The sequence below is a fragment of the Choristoneura fumiferana genome, chromosome 22 (assembly GCF_025370935.1).
Source record: "Choristoneura fumiferana chromosome 22, NRCan_CFum_1, whole genome shotgun sequence".
NCBI lineage: Eukaryota > Metazoa > Arthropoda > Insecta > Lepidoptera > Tortricidae > Choristoneura > Choristoneura fumiferana.
Window position 1 is genome coordinate 13,878,732 of NC_133493.1, and position 16,215 is coordinate 13,894,946.

The 16,215-nt window shown below is 40.7% G+C and overlaps 1 protein-coding gene across 3 annotated transcripts in view; it reads right to left on the minus strand.

Moving 5' to 3' along the window:
- The window catches only part of LOC141440548 (ribosomal protein S6 kinase-like 1), a 34,037-nt gene that overhangs the window by 10,924 nt on the left and 6,898 nt on the right, over positions 1–16,215 (minus strand). For 2 of the 3 annotated variants that reach the window (XM_074105094.1, XM_074105092.1), the window contains exons 4-6: positions 14,931–15,081; positions 12,617–13,138; positions 6,163–6,269 (exon numbers count right to left, since the gene is read on the minus strand). In XM_074105094.1, the coding sequence (XP_073961195.1) occupies positions 6,163–6,269; positions 12,617–13,138; positions 14,931–15,081 (780 nt within the window). The remainder of the gene's footprint in view (positions 1–6,162; positions 6,270–12,616; positions 13,139–14,930; positions 15,082–16,215) is intronic. The other variant, XM_074105093.1, reaches the window with a different exon arrangement.

A 16,215-nucleotide genomic window follows, 5' to 3' on the forward strand; every position in this document is an offset into this window, starting at 1 on the left:
GCTCTAAGTGGTTGTATTTCAGAGCTATGATGCTCGCAAGATGCTTAATTGTAAAGAAAATTCAAGGTAATGGTAATCAATAAAATAAATCTCAGAGACCGTTAGTACTAGAAAGCTGTAATTTGGTATAAATATACTTATCTATCACGCCAACAAATTGATAAAATAAAAAAATAAAAAAACATTTTTTTAGGGTACCTCCCATAGACATAAAATGAGGGTGATTTTCTTTCTCAACTAACCCTATATTGTGGGGTATCGTTGGATAGGTCTTTTAAAACCAATGGGGGTTGCTAAGACGATTTTTCGATTCAGTGATCTGTTTGTGAAATATTCAACTTTAAAGTGAAAACTTTCATCAAAATCGAGCGTCTCCCCCTTCTAAAATCTAAACCGTTGGGTGGAAAAATTTGGAAAAATTAAGGATGGTAGTAAGTATATCAAATTTACAAGAAATATTATAACGACTAAGATTGTTTGAGAATTTGTAGTAGTTCAAGAGTTACTAGCAGCCTAAGGTATAAAACATACCTAAACTTGGAAGATTCCGTACACAATAAGAAATCCTTAGAAAAATATTAAGTACTCAAGTACTTAGGAAAAATCAATTTTTTCCTAATGGCTACGGAATCCTTTCTGGGGCGTGTCCGATACGCTCTTGGCCGGTTTTTGTTAATTCGACTTACTTGTATAAGAAGTCTTCTCTAAGAAGTTTGGCTAAGTGCCACTTGCAAGCGCATGAACGACACCGTCGGAGTTGAAGCGTCGTGAAATCAGGAATCGATTACGAAATCCCCATCTTTGTTACCAAAGCTGATTACACTATAATTATAACTGATTGCCGCAGATAGTCGGGCTCTCAGTTTATCGCGCTTGGTTATAAGTCACAGCGCCGTCTCAGTTCAAAGTCGTGGAGGTTTAGCCTTCACCTTAGCTCTCCACTCCTGTCGGTTAGCGGCCTCGTTCTCCCACTGAGACGGCACTATGGTGCAACTTTTCATGGTTCTCTTTAGCACGTCCTTATACTTCAAAACTTGTCCGCCATGCTTACGCTTGCCATCCTCAAGTTCTGACCAGAAGACGCGCTTCGTCACCCGCTGCTCTGACATTCGCGTAACGTGGCCGCTCCACCGAAGTGGTCGCCGCATGAGGTTGGACTCAATGCAACCTACCTACATTGGCTCTGCGCAGCACTTCGGTATTCCGCACATGATCAGACCATTTGATCCTTCAAACTTTTCGGAGGCATCTTAGGTGGAAACGGTCTAGCATGCGGATGTGCCTGTGATACGCGGTCCACGCTTCAGCAGAGTGCAATAAGTTAGGAAGGACGATGGACATGTACACAGAGATCTTTGTGACTAGTTTAAGGTCATGCGAACAGAAAACCTTGAAATCCAACTTACCGAATGCTGCAGCTGCAGCTCCGATTCGGCTGTTAATCTCGGCGTCAAGGTCACACACACACGCGCTAGCACACAACCTTGCTTCACCCCACAGGTAACGGGTAAGAAGTTTGATTGTTCACTGTCGAGAGCGACGCAGCACTGCATGTCGTCATGCAGGAGTCGAAGAAGTCTCACAAAGTTTTCTGTGCATCCTATCTTACTGTGTACCACCCATAGAGCTTCTCGAGGGACACTATCAAAGGTTTTCTCGAGATCGACGAAGCAGATGCACATGCGGCGGCTTTGCTCTCTGTTCTTTTCCTGTAATTGCCGCAGTGAGAAAATAGCGCCCAGATTAACAGCCAAATCGGAGCTGCAGCTGCAGCATTATATAAGTTGGATTTCAAGCTCTTCTGTACGCATGACCTTAAACTAGTCATAAAGATCTCTGTGCACATGTCCATGGTCGTTCCTAACTTATTGTACTCTGCTGAAGCGTGGATGGTGTATCGCAGGCACATTCGCATGCTAGACCGTTTCTACCTAAGATGCCTCCGAAAACTTTGAAGCATCAAATGATCTGATTCGTGTGTGGAATACGGAAGTGCTGCGCAGGTCAATGTAGGTGGCATTGAGTCCTACCTCATGCGGCGACAACTTCGGTGGTGCGGACACGTAACGCGAATTAGGTCGAATGCCAAACTGAGTCTCAGGCAATATTTTTTCAGAAAGTTCCTTAAGGCGGTTCATTAGGACTCGGGCAAATATTTTCCCAGGGACTTACATCAGAGAAGTACTCCTTTGTTCTTATATAAGACTTTCAAGGCTGATGGGACTCTCTCTTCTCTCCACATCAGCTGAAAGAGCTCCCATACGGCCGTATGCAATTCCTCAACGCCGTTTTTGAGCAGTTCACCCGGTATAAAATCAATTCCGACCGCGCGCTTATTTTGTTGTTGCTTAATACTTAGCAAGAACAACCTTGCTTTGTCTCAGCGGCTAGTCCAGCTTTATGTCAATAGGAAGTTGGGAAATTGAGCGAACGTGTTCCAGGTCAACCGACCTATCTACGTTCAGCAGAGAGTTGAAATGTTCTGCCCATCGCATCAGCACTTCTTCCTTACCTTTAAGAAGGCCTTCGCCACTAACAGGCTTAAGTGGGACTTTTGCAAGTGAAGTCGTGCCGATTAGCTTTTTAATTTCACCATAGAACTTCCCTAGCTGATTAGTATTTGCAAGCCACTGCAAATAGCGAGCTTTGTCTTGCCATCACTTGTCTTTTGTACCCCCTTTCTAAGGACTCCATCATTCTCATCAATCCAATCCTCGTGTTTTGGTTTTGGACTTTCAGACCTCAATCAGCATCAAGATCGCCATGATCTTATTAGAAAGAGGCAACGCAGCAATCAAGTCATAGTATATTTTCCTTGATCCCGAGATCCGTAAGCCTATCAACGGTTAGAGACGTCGGCTTAGTTCTACCAGATGTACAAGGCAAGCAGGATGGAGGCGGAGACGAAGTTTTGTGACAACAAGCCTATGATCGGTCCAGAAGTGTGCACCACGCATGACACGGGTGATTAGGACTTGGGAAACATCTCTTTGGAGTACGATGGCATAATCTATCAGATGCGTGTTTGGACCTTGGATGCATCCACGTGTTTTAATGCTTGGCGGGAAGTCTGAACATTGCGTTTGTAACTGCAAGATGAAATTGTGCACAGAAATTTAGTAGCAGCTGTCAGTTATCGTTCATTCTTCCTACTCCGTGTCTACCTAGAACATTAGGCCATGCAATAAAGTCCTGTCTGACTCTGGCATTGAAATCACCCAACAGAAGGATCTGCTCCCTGGGTCGTACACTCTCCATACAGTGACTCCACGGAGCTTATCCAACATACAACATGATAAAATTAAGGTAGTTGTTGTTATCCAGGTGGAGGCGCAAAGTGATCACGCGGTCCGAGATGTGCACCGGATTCTCTTGTAACTTCTTAATGAGTTGATCCTTGAACCGAAAATCCTACGCCTGACCTTCGCGGCTCGGACGAGGCGAGTCCTTTCCAGAAGAATGTGTACCCGCCACCTTGCTCCACCAGCTCACCCTCATCAGCAAGGTGTGTTTCGCTGAGAGCAGCTACATCGATATTATAGCGAGAGAGTTCCCGAGCTACAATGGCGGTCTTATGCTCTGGGCAGGCGTTTTCATTACGATCAAGAAGAGTTCGCACGTTCCATGCACCAAATCTCATTTGCGATTGATTTATAGTATTATTATTATTTATTTTGATCACGTGTTTTAAGATGCGAAGGCAGCCGCGGTTACACTACACCTTCCGTGTGTTTTGCGTGAGCTTTTTTCAGGACACCTTTTCTAGCCCCTTCCAAGGCTAAGCAAAGAAAGCAGTACCACCCTTAATAGGGCTGCTCTGATGCTCCGGGTGCTGCCGAACCCTCTCAGTCCCCCCAGTGCAGAACGAAGCGACCACGGTGTCATACAACACCCCCAGAGCCGCCCACGTGTTGGCCTCAGACAAAGCCCGGTTGCATCAAACCAAAAGCTTTCTACTTCAGCCATTCGCCGTGGGACTTTTTTGCTTCTAATATTTGTATAAATGAATACGGACTCCTTAATATGTAATGGTAATTCACCGTTTCACTTGATACCCAGTAGAGGATTACAAAGAAAAGTCAAGTAATCGTGAAACCAGGAATCGATTACGAAATCCCCATCTTTGTTACCAAAGCTGATTACATTATATTATATAAGTTTTGAGGTATAAGGACGTGCTAAAGAGAACCATGAAAAGTTGCACCATAGTGCCGTCTCACTGGGAGAACGAGGCCGCTAACCGACAGGAGTGGAGAGCTAAGGTGAAGGCTAAACCTCCACGACTTTGAACTGAGACGGCGCTGTGACTTATAACCAAGCGCGATAAACTGAGAGCCCGACTATCTGCGGCAATCAGTTATAATTATAGTGTTATCAGCTTTGGTAACAAAGATGGGGATTTCGTAATCGATTCCTGATTTTACGACGCTTCAACTCCGACGGTGTCGTTCATGCGCTTGCAAGTGGCACTTAGCCAAACTTCTTAGAGAAGACTTCTTATACAAGTAAGTTGAATTAACAAAAACCGGCCAAGAGCGTATCGGACACGCCCCAGAAAGGATTCCGTAGCCATTAGGAAAAAATCAAGTACTTAATATTTTTCTAAGGATTTCTTATTGTGTACGGAATCTTCCAAGTTTAGGTATGTTTTATACCTTAGGCTGCTAGTAACTCTTGAACTACTACAAATTCTCAAACAATCTTAGTCGTTATAATATTTCTTGTAAATTTGATATACTTACTACCATCCTTAATTTTTCCAAATTTTTCCACCCAACGGTTTAGATTTTAGAGGGGGGAGACGCTCGACTTTGATGAAAGTTTTCACTTTAAAGTTGAATATTTCACAAACAGATCACTGAATCGAAAAATTGTCTTAGCAACCCCCATTGGTTTAAAAGACCTATCCAACGATACCCACAATATAGGGTTAGTTGAGAAAAAAAAAATCACCCTCATTTTATGTCTATGGGAGGTACCCTAAAAAAATGTTTTTTTTTTTTTTATTTTATCAATTTGTTGGCGTGATAGATAAGTATATTTATACCAAATTACAGCTTTCTAGTACTAACGGTCTCTGAGATTTATTTTATTGATTACCATTACCTTGAATTTTCTTTACAATTAAGCATCTTGCGAGCATCATAGCTCTGAAATACAACCACTTAGAGCAGGCAGACCAATTCGGTTCACATGAGGAGACGCCATACTTTGAATATGTACTAAAACTAACCATTTCTGTTATCGTTTTTTTTTCGCAACAATAAAGCCTCTTTTATGCGCTATATCTCAAAGTTGCACCCACTGAGAGCAGGCAGACCAATTCGTTTCACATGAGGAGACGCCATACTTTGAATATGTACTAAAACTAACCATTTCTGTTATCGTTTTTTTTTCGCAACAATAAAGCCTCTTTTATGCGCTATATCTCAAAGTTGCACCCACTGAGAGCAGGCAGACCAAAATTATTCACATCAGCAGACCACTCTACAACACATAAAAATGAGTCTAACCGTTTCTATGATCGTTTTAAAAATTCCTGCCACCTCTTAGACTATAAGGTCCAATGATCCAGTTAGCTAGTCCTCTTTAATATAATGTGAACGGTGTTCCATTTTCAGTCTCTTGGTGCAAAATGCACATGTCATTACCTTTTCATTAAATAAAAACTCTTTATAATGTAATTATACTGGCAATTCAAGCCATATTAAAAGGAAATCCGTTAATCCGGAATTCTGACAATGTAAATAAAAATGTGAAAAAAGCCGTCAGGCTCCAAATGAAAGAGACGGAACGATCACTGACAAGTTGGTACTCTTTTCGGTGATTGTCAAAAACAAAAAGTAGAATCTGACGTGTTAATTCGCACTCAACACGAGATTAAACCTTAAACCTTTTATATAAAGCTCTGTTTTCTAGTGTGTCCCATACTTTTGGATATTATGGCTGCTACGCTATCAGTGGTGATGTGCGTGCTCCGATTTATTTGTACGCGATGGATGTCCTGAGCAATTTGATCGCCTTGATTGGGTCAATGTTAATGACTATTTGTATGTTTCCAGTATTTGGTGATCTTGACTGCTACGTACTATATGACGCTGACTGGACATACAAAGGCTGGAATCAAATGGTGAATATGCCAAGTGGTATTTCAGGACTTACAGTTTCCTCGTCGTTGCAGAGATGGTTCTTGTATATGTCCTCTGCGTAAGCCAAGTATTTGTTGGTCTTCTCTTTTATCAGCGCCCTCCGCTGCGGGTCCGTGTCGCCTGGAATAAAACAAATATGCGGGACAATTTACACTAATCTTTACTAATTCAAATTGAAATAATTTATTCAGTAAATAGACCGCAATGGGCACTTTTACACGTAATTTTTTTAACTACCAGCGTTCTCGGAAAGACCATCATTGCCAAGAAGAATGCGTCGCAAGAAACTTGGCAGAAAGCCATTTTTTTTTTCAAAATAATATAATTACAAATATAATACTTAAAAACTACACTATAAAATTAAAGAAAAAAATACACGAAAAGAACAATAATAAAATAATACGAGTAACAAGGATGTAATGGGGTCCCTTAGTTACAAAACTAAAACTAAACATAATATGTAATTATATCTACGTTCAGTGGAAGTGTCGAATGCTTCCACCGTAATATTGTTAATGTGAAAGTATATCTGTTTGTCATTTAACACTTCACGCCTTAACACTGAGACCCTGGGAAGGACTTAGGATAGTTTGGGGTACTTCCTAATGTCCTAGAAACTTGATATTTGGTACGAAAAAACAAGTATCCGATATATATTTTTTTAATCTAACTAACCGACGAATAAGATTAAGTTAGAACACTTGTCTATTGTTGAGCCACGAAGACTAATATACAGACTTACTTTGAGTTACAACCATGTCGTACTCTTGCACATACTGACAAAGGTGTAGAAAATCCATGCTTATTTATTAACACCAACCACAAGACCATAACCTTAATAAATGCTCGAATCTACATAGAATAAAGACATTTAGACTATATTTTTAATGTTCATTAATTGACAAACTGTTGTGTTATTTATTTTAACCACCTTTAGATTTAATCGAGTGTTGGGTTGCGTACTAAATACAAGAGTAACGGGCCGCTATGGATAACGCTTATCTGTTTACTGATAAAGGACAAGCCCAAGTCATAAAAGTGTGCTATAATGGGTGTTCCGGTAAATTGTGAACTTGGGTTTTTTCTACTACTATATATTATAAGACTAGCTTTTGCCCGCGGCTTCGGCCGCGTGGAATTCGGTTATCGCGCGCTGTTCCCTCGGGCACTGTGTATTTTTCCGGGATAAAAAGTAGCCTATGTCACTCTCTGGCCCATAAACTATCTGTATGCCAAAAATCAGGTCGATCCGTCGCTCCGTTTCTACGTGAAAGACGGACAAACATACAAAGTACAAACACACTTTCGCATTTATAAGTATGGATGAAATGAGGAGATACATAGAAGAACGCGATTCACCGACATAGCCATGCGAATTAGCTTGTTGAACCATATAGCACGGAGAACGGATGGCCGTTGGGGCCGAAAAGTTCTCGAGTGGACGTCTGCCAACGAGATGGACGGATGACTTGTTTAAAGCCGCGGGTTCACGGTGGATGCAGGCCGCTTCCAACCGCAGCAACTGGAGGTCTATAGGGGAGGCCTAATGTTCAACAGTGGACGTCCTACGGCTGAAGTACACTTTTGGTTTTGGTTTACCAGCAATACGTATGGAAACACCTTTTCTAATGACTGTGTCTTTTCATTGCGTTGACTTTAAAGGTATCTAAACATTACACCGTATCATACCATGACCGTATAGCAACGTGACAGGCAAAAATACAGGGTGGAAAGTTGAGATGGGGCAGCAAGGGCAGCTACTAGATCCCTTGCTGCTACGCGAAAATGCTCTTAGGAGACCTTTGCTAACTTTTTGAGTGATGACAATCGACATTCACAGATTTTTGATAAAATGTACAGTCAGCGAAAAAATCGACAGATTTGACTTTTTTTTCAGTTCAAATTCAAATTCAAATGATTTATTCAGTAAATAGGCCGCAATGGGCACTTTTACACGTGTCATTTTTTTAAACTACCAGCGCTTTCGGATAGACCATCATTGCCAAGAAGAATGCGCCGCAAGAAACTTGGCAGAAAGTAATTTTTTCATAAAAATATAATTACAAATAAAATACTTAAAAACTATATTATACAATTAAAGAAAAAAAATACAAAAAATAATAATAATAAAAATACAGGGATGTATGGGGTCCCTTAGTTACAATACTAAACACTAACTATATCTACGTTCAGTGGAAGTGTAGAATGCTTCCACCGTCATAAACTTTAAAATAAATCCCAATCGGTCCCATTTCTATAAAGGATTAAAACACTCTTTGAGATCAACTCAGGTTAGAATACCAGAACACCCACAAATCAAAGAAAACTTTTACATACAGGTAAAAGTTAGTAAAGGTCACCTAAGAGCATATTCGCGTAGCAGCAAGGGATCTAGTAGCTGCCCTTGCTGCCCCATCTCAACTTTCCACCCTGTATATTCTTTGTATCGAAAAGTATGAGACTATGCCCACTAACTAGCACGTTTCATAACCAACCGTCGCCGTAGCGTGCCATGTATGCATTTGACATTCCGTTCCTGACTCGTTCCTATTACGGTCATGGCATGATACGGTGTAGTGGGTAGAGACCTTAAAGTTTTTTTACCAAGGAGTAGCAGACTTGAGTATTTGATATTAATTTCAACTTAATACCTTCACGTGTTAAGGTCAACACGTAACGGATTAAGAAATTCACCCTATTTTTAACCCCCGACGCAAAAAGAGGGGTGTTATAAGTTTGACCGCTGTGTCGTGGCACCATGGCTCTTAAACGTGTGGACCGACTAGAAAGCGTTTTTTTATTTGAAAGCAGGTTTTCTAGCGATGGTTTTTAGACATGCATCAAATTCGGTTCAGCCATTTTTGGATTATTGAACTTCGATGTGACAAAGTCAGGGGTTTTCCAGCTTTTTGTTGGTTAGGTTATTCTTTGAAGTGAATTAAAACACATAACCCTCCTATCCGCGGGCAGTCGAGTACATCCGCCATCCGCCAATGCTTTGCGCCATCAATATTGCGAATTATTAATAAAGATTCGTAAGATATCCGAGTTGACAAAAGTACTCAAAACAACAAAGTAAATTACAATTCTAGGTATTTCGCCCACTCGTGACATCCTGAAGTCATGTTTGATATTTATTGTCACATCATGAGGTGACGATAAATATTTCTATTGGTTCTCTGTGTTTTCGGCGGGTGACACTCTTTCCCGGCCGGGATAACACCGACATGGAAATACCGGCCCTGTTTTTTGTGTACACGCCCGTAGAAACTGAAAGGAGCTTCTGTGGGCGTGTACACGAAAAACAGGGTCGGTATTTCCATCCCGGTATTATCCGGGCCGGGAAAGAGTGTCGTCCTTTTCGGCGACATTATTCCCGAACGTTTCATTTCCCAACTCACGATTTTCTCTGAATCTAACATGTCAACTCCCTGACCACCAGACCCCCTCCCTCTCCCTCTCCTCATACTCAAACATGTCAACTTTCTGATGATACGAGTTTAATATAATTAAATTTCATTCAATCAATCAATGGATGTTCTACTAACAATAGCTATAGATCATTTTGTAATACTAACCAATGGATCTGAGTAATCGAGTAGGGCTAAGCTTATTCCACCTATTTTCTATTTTACCCTTTTACCAATACTCCTAGATATGAAAAGAACTTATTGTCAAAATACCTAAATCACAGAATACCTAACTTTTTTTCTCAAAACTCCATGTTCCTAATATGGCCGAAATTTAAAATGCGTTAGTTTCATAATGGACAAACTTCACAACACCTTTATCGCAGAACACTATATAAACAAACAACCAGGTGCCAAAATACCTAAATTTCAAAAAGGCTAGTTAACCTTCATGTAAGAGTATAATTAATATGCTTTACTTATCTTCATTAGTGCTGACCACATACATTGTAGTGCCAAATGATGAATTGGTATGTCAGGCAAACATCATCGTCGTTGTCAGTAGTACATTATTAATAATAAAAATTAGGCATTATGAAACTGTGACATTTTGCTTTTCTGAAGTTTTCAGCTTAAGTTATTTAGATTTTTTTTCGTATCTGTGATTTGGTATTTGAGCAAATGCACATTTCAATTTTTAGGCATTTCGGACATGAGAAGTTTTAGGTCAAAGTCATTATGATATTTGTTCATTTTAGGAATGACACAATTTGATATTTAGGTATTATGAGCTACTGGCAATTTGAAATTTAGTAAAATTAGTAAATTAGGCATAATGAAAATTAGATGGAATAAGCCCTACTCGAGTAATCTAGTAAATAATTTATTATTTCATCCTCAAATTTTTGATTTATGAACATCAAACTTTATGTAATTTATGATAGTTTAATTTTAAACTACAATAAGTTCTTTATAAAGGACTCTGGGCATTAGGAGGATAAAACAAACCTAACCTATAAACCATAAGAAAAAACAGAAATTTATGGTTTCAGAGAAACATGAGAGTAAGGAAATAAAACAGTTGGGCAAATGGGGTGTAGTTATTGCACGACCTGGACAATGCTCGACCGATTTTGTACGACCTGATAATTCAATCACATGTCACTCGGAACACGGGTCGAGCTTTATCACCCTGTACTGATAATGTTCAAGGTGCTATTGGACAACCTGATTTTGTACGACCTAATAATCGGAGCACACTTTTGACAGCAAACAATCGATTCGCACGATTGATCATGTTTTTCGTGTACACCGAATATTAATAAATTTAGTAGAAAATAACTTAATTTGGTCCTGGCGCTTCGCCGGCCGTTGCCGCGTCACGCTCGCTACGCTCGCTCGGCTCGCGCATTGTGGTCACAATTGGACCTAACACAACCTAACACAAATCTATGGTCATTCGATTCGATTGGATTCCGATTATAACGACTTACAATAACAGGTCGAGCATTAACAGGCCGAGCAAAAATTTGGACACCCTAATAATGCACGACCTAATATTGTACGACTTGATAATTCTAATCCAAAATGAGTTCGTATTATCAGGTCGTACAGTGATGGCTGAGCAGTATAGGATCGAGCATTACTGGTCCCCGGCAAATGAAACATTTGGGAATAATATTTCTGTCAAGGCATATATCATTATCTTATCATTTCTTTCATTACACGCTTTTATTTAGTTTCACCTGTCCCGTTGTCTGTCTGTCTGTCTGTAATCAAATCTTGCAAGTTAAATTTGACCAACTTCCAGTAGCCAGATTGACTTCTTGGAATACTTATGTAAATCGCGTGACAATACAATAATCTAGTAGTGACATCCTGCTAGTCCGGCCAGGATCGTCACCGCAGGACGGAACTCTTCAACGGTTAATGGCATCGACTTGAAATTTGATATGCAAATGCAGTTTGGGTGACAATACAAGTACAGTCAATAAAAAGTAGTCAGCAAAAAAAGCTTGTATTAAAAGTGTTTTTTTTATGGTTAGGTTATTTTATGTCCGATCTTCAATACATGGTATGGGTAAATATTTTATTAGCACAACGGAAGGACAAGTGTAAAGGAGTAACTAATAAAAATACCCGTGGCAATTCCCAGAAAAATTAAATCATTGAAGATACATATTTAAAACAACCATCCAAATTGTATGAACCCAGCGGTTAAGAAGTTAACGCACGCAACCCCATGAAAATATCGGAATTAAAAGTAGCAGTGTATGAGCTATATTATTGTAGTTTCATTGAAATCCATTCAGTAGTTTTTGCGTGAAAGAGTAATACACATCCATACACTACACACATCTTTACAATCTTTCGCGTTTATAAAGCCGCGTTTAGACTTGCAAGAAAAATCGTGCTAGTCGCATTACATTGCGAGGCCGTAAAGCCAACGAGTTTGTAGTGGTCAATCGAGCGCCGTAATGTAATACAATTTCCACGATTTTCCTTGCAAGTCTAAGCTCAGCTTAAAATTAGTGGGACATAGGAAACTGAAATGCGAGCTGGGGTTCAAACCCACGATCCTCTGCTTGAGAGGCCATGGGTCAAGCCTAACGTGACCATTTATTTTTTGATTAAGAACGGACATTCGTTTATTTAGGTCAATTAAGAGGTAGTCAAAGAAAAAAAAACACTTTTAAAAGTAATTTATTTACAAAAAGTTAACTGTTATTATAGTTATTAGAAATTAAAAAATATATTCAAAATGTTTATTTATATTTATCATAGGAACAAATTTGCTTTAACACAGCTGGTGATGCTTTTAAGTAAGAATGAAACTCTTGGCACGTTTTTTTATGCTCACCTTAGTTATCAACATCGCCTTTAGAACTGAATTTTCGCGCGATTTTTGAAAACGGGACAATTTCGCGTCCCGGTTTTCATTTTGGGACACCGCGACTCGTAATCAAAAAAAGGGACAGTCCCGTTCAAAAAGGGACGTCTGGTCACGTTAGTCAAGCCACTAGGCCACCACAGCTATACACATAAAGTAAAACTCACTTTGAACTCCAATCAGCATCTTCTCAATCCCAGACTTGTAGCACTCGAAAGCTCTCTGATAATCCCTCGCGTCCTCGCACCGCGCCGCCAAATTCAGCAAATAGCCCGCTTCGAATATATAACTATCCTCCGTCCTCGTCTTGCTCTCAACGTTAGACAGAGACGCACTCTGTTTACTATAAACAGAAAGCCGGCTACTGCTTCTAGTCTCACTTGTGGAAGTGAGAGACGTAGCATCGGAAGTCCTTGGCATGTTGTGGTAATCTTCGAAATTTGAGCAAGACGGTTCATCGAATATGATTAGATCTGGTAAAGTTTGCTTTTTTTTGACAGCGCTCCTTTTCTCTATTGTTATTTTGCTTATTTCGTCGTACAGAGCGTCGTTAAGGTCCTCTACGGACTCGAGAGACATGGCGGGGGAGAGTGGGGGTCGCTCCACGTTGGCTGCTTCGTATATTGGTATTTGGGGGATCGCTGTGAAGTCCGTCTCGTCGGTGGATGGCTGAGGTTGTGTGGTGGCTGCTGAAAAGAAAGTAAAAATGTTTATCATCATCATCATCCCAGCCTATATACGTCCCACTGCTGGGCACAGGCCTCCTCTCAGAACAAGAGGGCTTGGGCCATAGTTCCCACGCGGGCCCAGTGCGGATTGGGAACTTAGCACGCACCATTGAATCGCTTCGCAGGTTTGTTGTGCAGGTTTCCTCACGACGTTTTCCTTCACCGCAAAGCTGGCCTAGTGGTTTGACCTATCGCCTCTCAAGCAGAGGGTCGTGGGTTCGAACCCCGGCTCGCACCTCTGAGTTTTTCGAAAATGTTTATCATTTTGGTAAAACTTTAATGCAATTTCGCTAACTTTTAGACAGCTGGCAGCTGTTTTTTGACTTGAAGTGACACTAATATTTACACATCAGTATTTCCGCACCGTTACAACTTGGGGGTCTTCGAAAAAACGAGCCTCCTCATTTCTCAAAGGGCCGGCAACGCATCCGTAACTCAGCCTATGTTATAAATGTCCATGGGCGGCGGTGATTCGGCATCAGGTGACCCGCCTGCTCGTTATACATAAAAAAAGCATTTCTATTATTTCATGCCAAACACAATCCTAGCAACATCCTTGCATCTCCGGTGGAAAAGGTTGTAGTAATGTTGTGTAATGGTGCAGAGGCCATCACCGACAACCGCTGGAGTAAACGAGTTCTTGAGAGGAGAGCGCGTCGGCAAATAGTGTAGGGCGCCCTCCGGCCAGGAGGAGTCACGACCTGCGAAACGCTGCTGGTAAAGCTGATGCCTCGAGCCCAGGGGAGGGCGCAGCGCTCATTGGGGAAACGGAACTTTCACAAAAATGTGAACCCTTTTTTAATTTTAGAAAAATATAGTTTTTCCTACTCGGAATCAAGATCGATTTCGATAGTTTGAAATAATGTCCCACAAACAAAAATATCAGCTTTGTGACGTTTACAAGACCGATTCATTTGATTTGATTTGATTTTTTGATTTTTAGTCCGCAATAAATGATTTGTTTGTATTTGTATAAAATTTGTATGAAAAAATGAAATACATTTTTAAAGAAAAGGTACACTTTTTAATAATATTAATAAGGATTTTTGTTTCAGACAACTATACGGTTCTACGAGGTCCATAATTACTAATTCACAAATAAAATTTAGTAAATAACTAAGACTAGTTTAGTTTTAACAGCTCCTAAGAAATAAAAGTGAAGTACTGAAAGATAAAGTAAAAGTTAAAGGTCCGTCAGTGGTCAGGATGGGGCTGGAGCTGCAGGGCTACTACGAAACTCGAAACTCGAAGTTCGTGTCGTGCGGTCCTTCTGACACTTAAACTGTATAATACGAGAGCGAGAGGGACCGCACGACACGAACTTCGAGTTTCGTAGTAGCCCTGCTGGCCCGCACTGTGAAAAGCAGCGGGCGATTCTTTTTCGCATCATGGCATTAAAGTTTTTTATTTTTTTTATTCGACTGGGTGGAAAACTAGCAAGTGGGTCTCCTGATGGTAAGAGAACACCACCGCCCATAAACATCTGCAACACCAGGGGGATTGCAGATGCGTTGCCAACCTAGAGGCCTAAGATGGGATACCTCGAGTGCCAGTAACTTCACCGGCTGTCTTACTCTCCACGCCGAAACACAACAGTGCAAGCACTGCTGCTTCACGGCAGGATTAGCGAGCAAGATGGTGGCAGCAATCCGGGCGGACCTTGCACGGCGGTCCTACCACCTGCAAGTCGTCCGCCCGGAGGCGTGTGGCCAGCAGACAGCAGTGCTATAGGCTGATGATGATGGGAGCTGACCGGTGGGTGTGTGGTGCGGGGTCCGGTCGTCGTCGTCGGTCTGGTACTCGAGCGGCGGCGTGTCCTCTATGGGCAGGTGGAGCGCCGAGCGGATCGCGTCGATGACGCCGCCCCCCCGCGACGGCAGCGGCAAGGGCGCCGGGTACCCGCTCTGGAATAAAACCGGGATTATGTACTTTGTTAATCTATTAATATAGGTACTCATAAGAACAATACAGTTCACTTAAAATGAGCCTACATAATATAATTCCTTCAAATTAAACATTTCAGCATTATTGCTGGAGATTTGTTGTTACAGTTTTATGAATGTGTTGTTTCAATTTGGTTAGGGCGAATGCAATATTTCACCGCGCGATATTTATTCTCATGAATTATATATAAAATAATAATAATCTCTATAAATAAAAATGAATCGTAAAATGTGTTGCTAAGTGCAAAACTCGGGAACGGCTGCACCGATTTCGCTAATTCTTTTTTTGTTGTGTTCGTTGCTGCCAGGAGAAGGTTTTTATGGAAGAAAATACAGAAAAACTACAACGGGGGCGAAGCCGCGGGCAAGAGCTAGTAATAAATAAAAAATGATTTATTGTACAATCAACTTGAACCAAAATACAATGATCAATGAGTATGGAAAGTTTGTACACAGAAGTCGCGGGAATGGTCAAATTCTGACCCCCAAAATAGGTAAAGACCTGTATCTTGGGGGCCTGACTTTGAGTAACTCCGGCTTCGGCGATATTTGTACATACACATACACAGTGATAAGGATCAATCAGAAGCAATGATAACAGAACTTATACAATAAAACAGTAGAAACTAAAATATCGGTCGTATATCTATCTATCTATCTAATACCTTTAAACAAGCAATTCTTGTACATATATTTCGGGGATCTCAGAAACGGCTCCAACGATTTCGATGTTTGTCATGTGGGAGTTTTCAGGGATGAAAAATCGATCTATACTTGGTTTGGATAAACATTTTACTCATCTATCATAGTAATACAAACTAGACTAGTGTATTTCAATACAGAAATGTAAATGTTTACAGTTTAATGGGGGAATTTCAATGTTTACGACACCAATTGACGTTGTTTTGTTTACATTTAGTTAAATACCTAACCAAACCAAGTATAGCTTGGTCTTATTATAAGAATGCTTGTTATCGAGTTACTAATTATTAAATCCGTACTGCATCGCATTCAATTTGCATCAGATCAGTTTTTTTTTCCGCCAGTGCGGATACTCGTACGTGTAAGATTGAATGTGTTACAGAATTGCGTGAA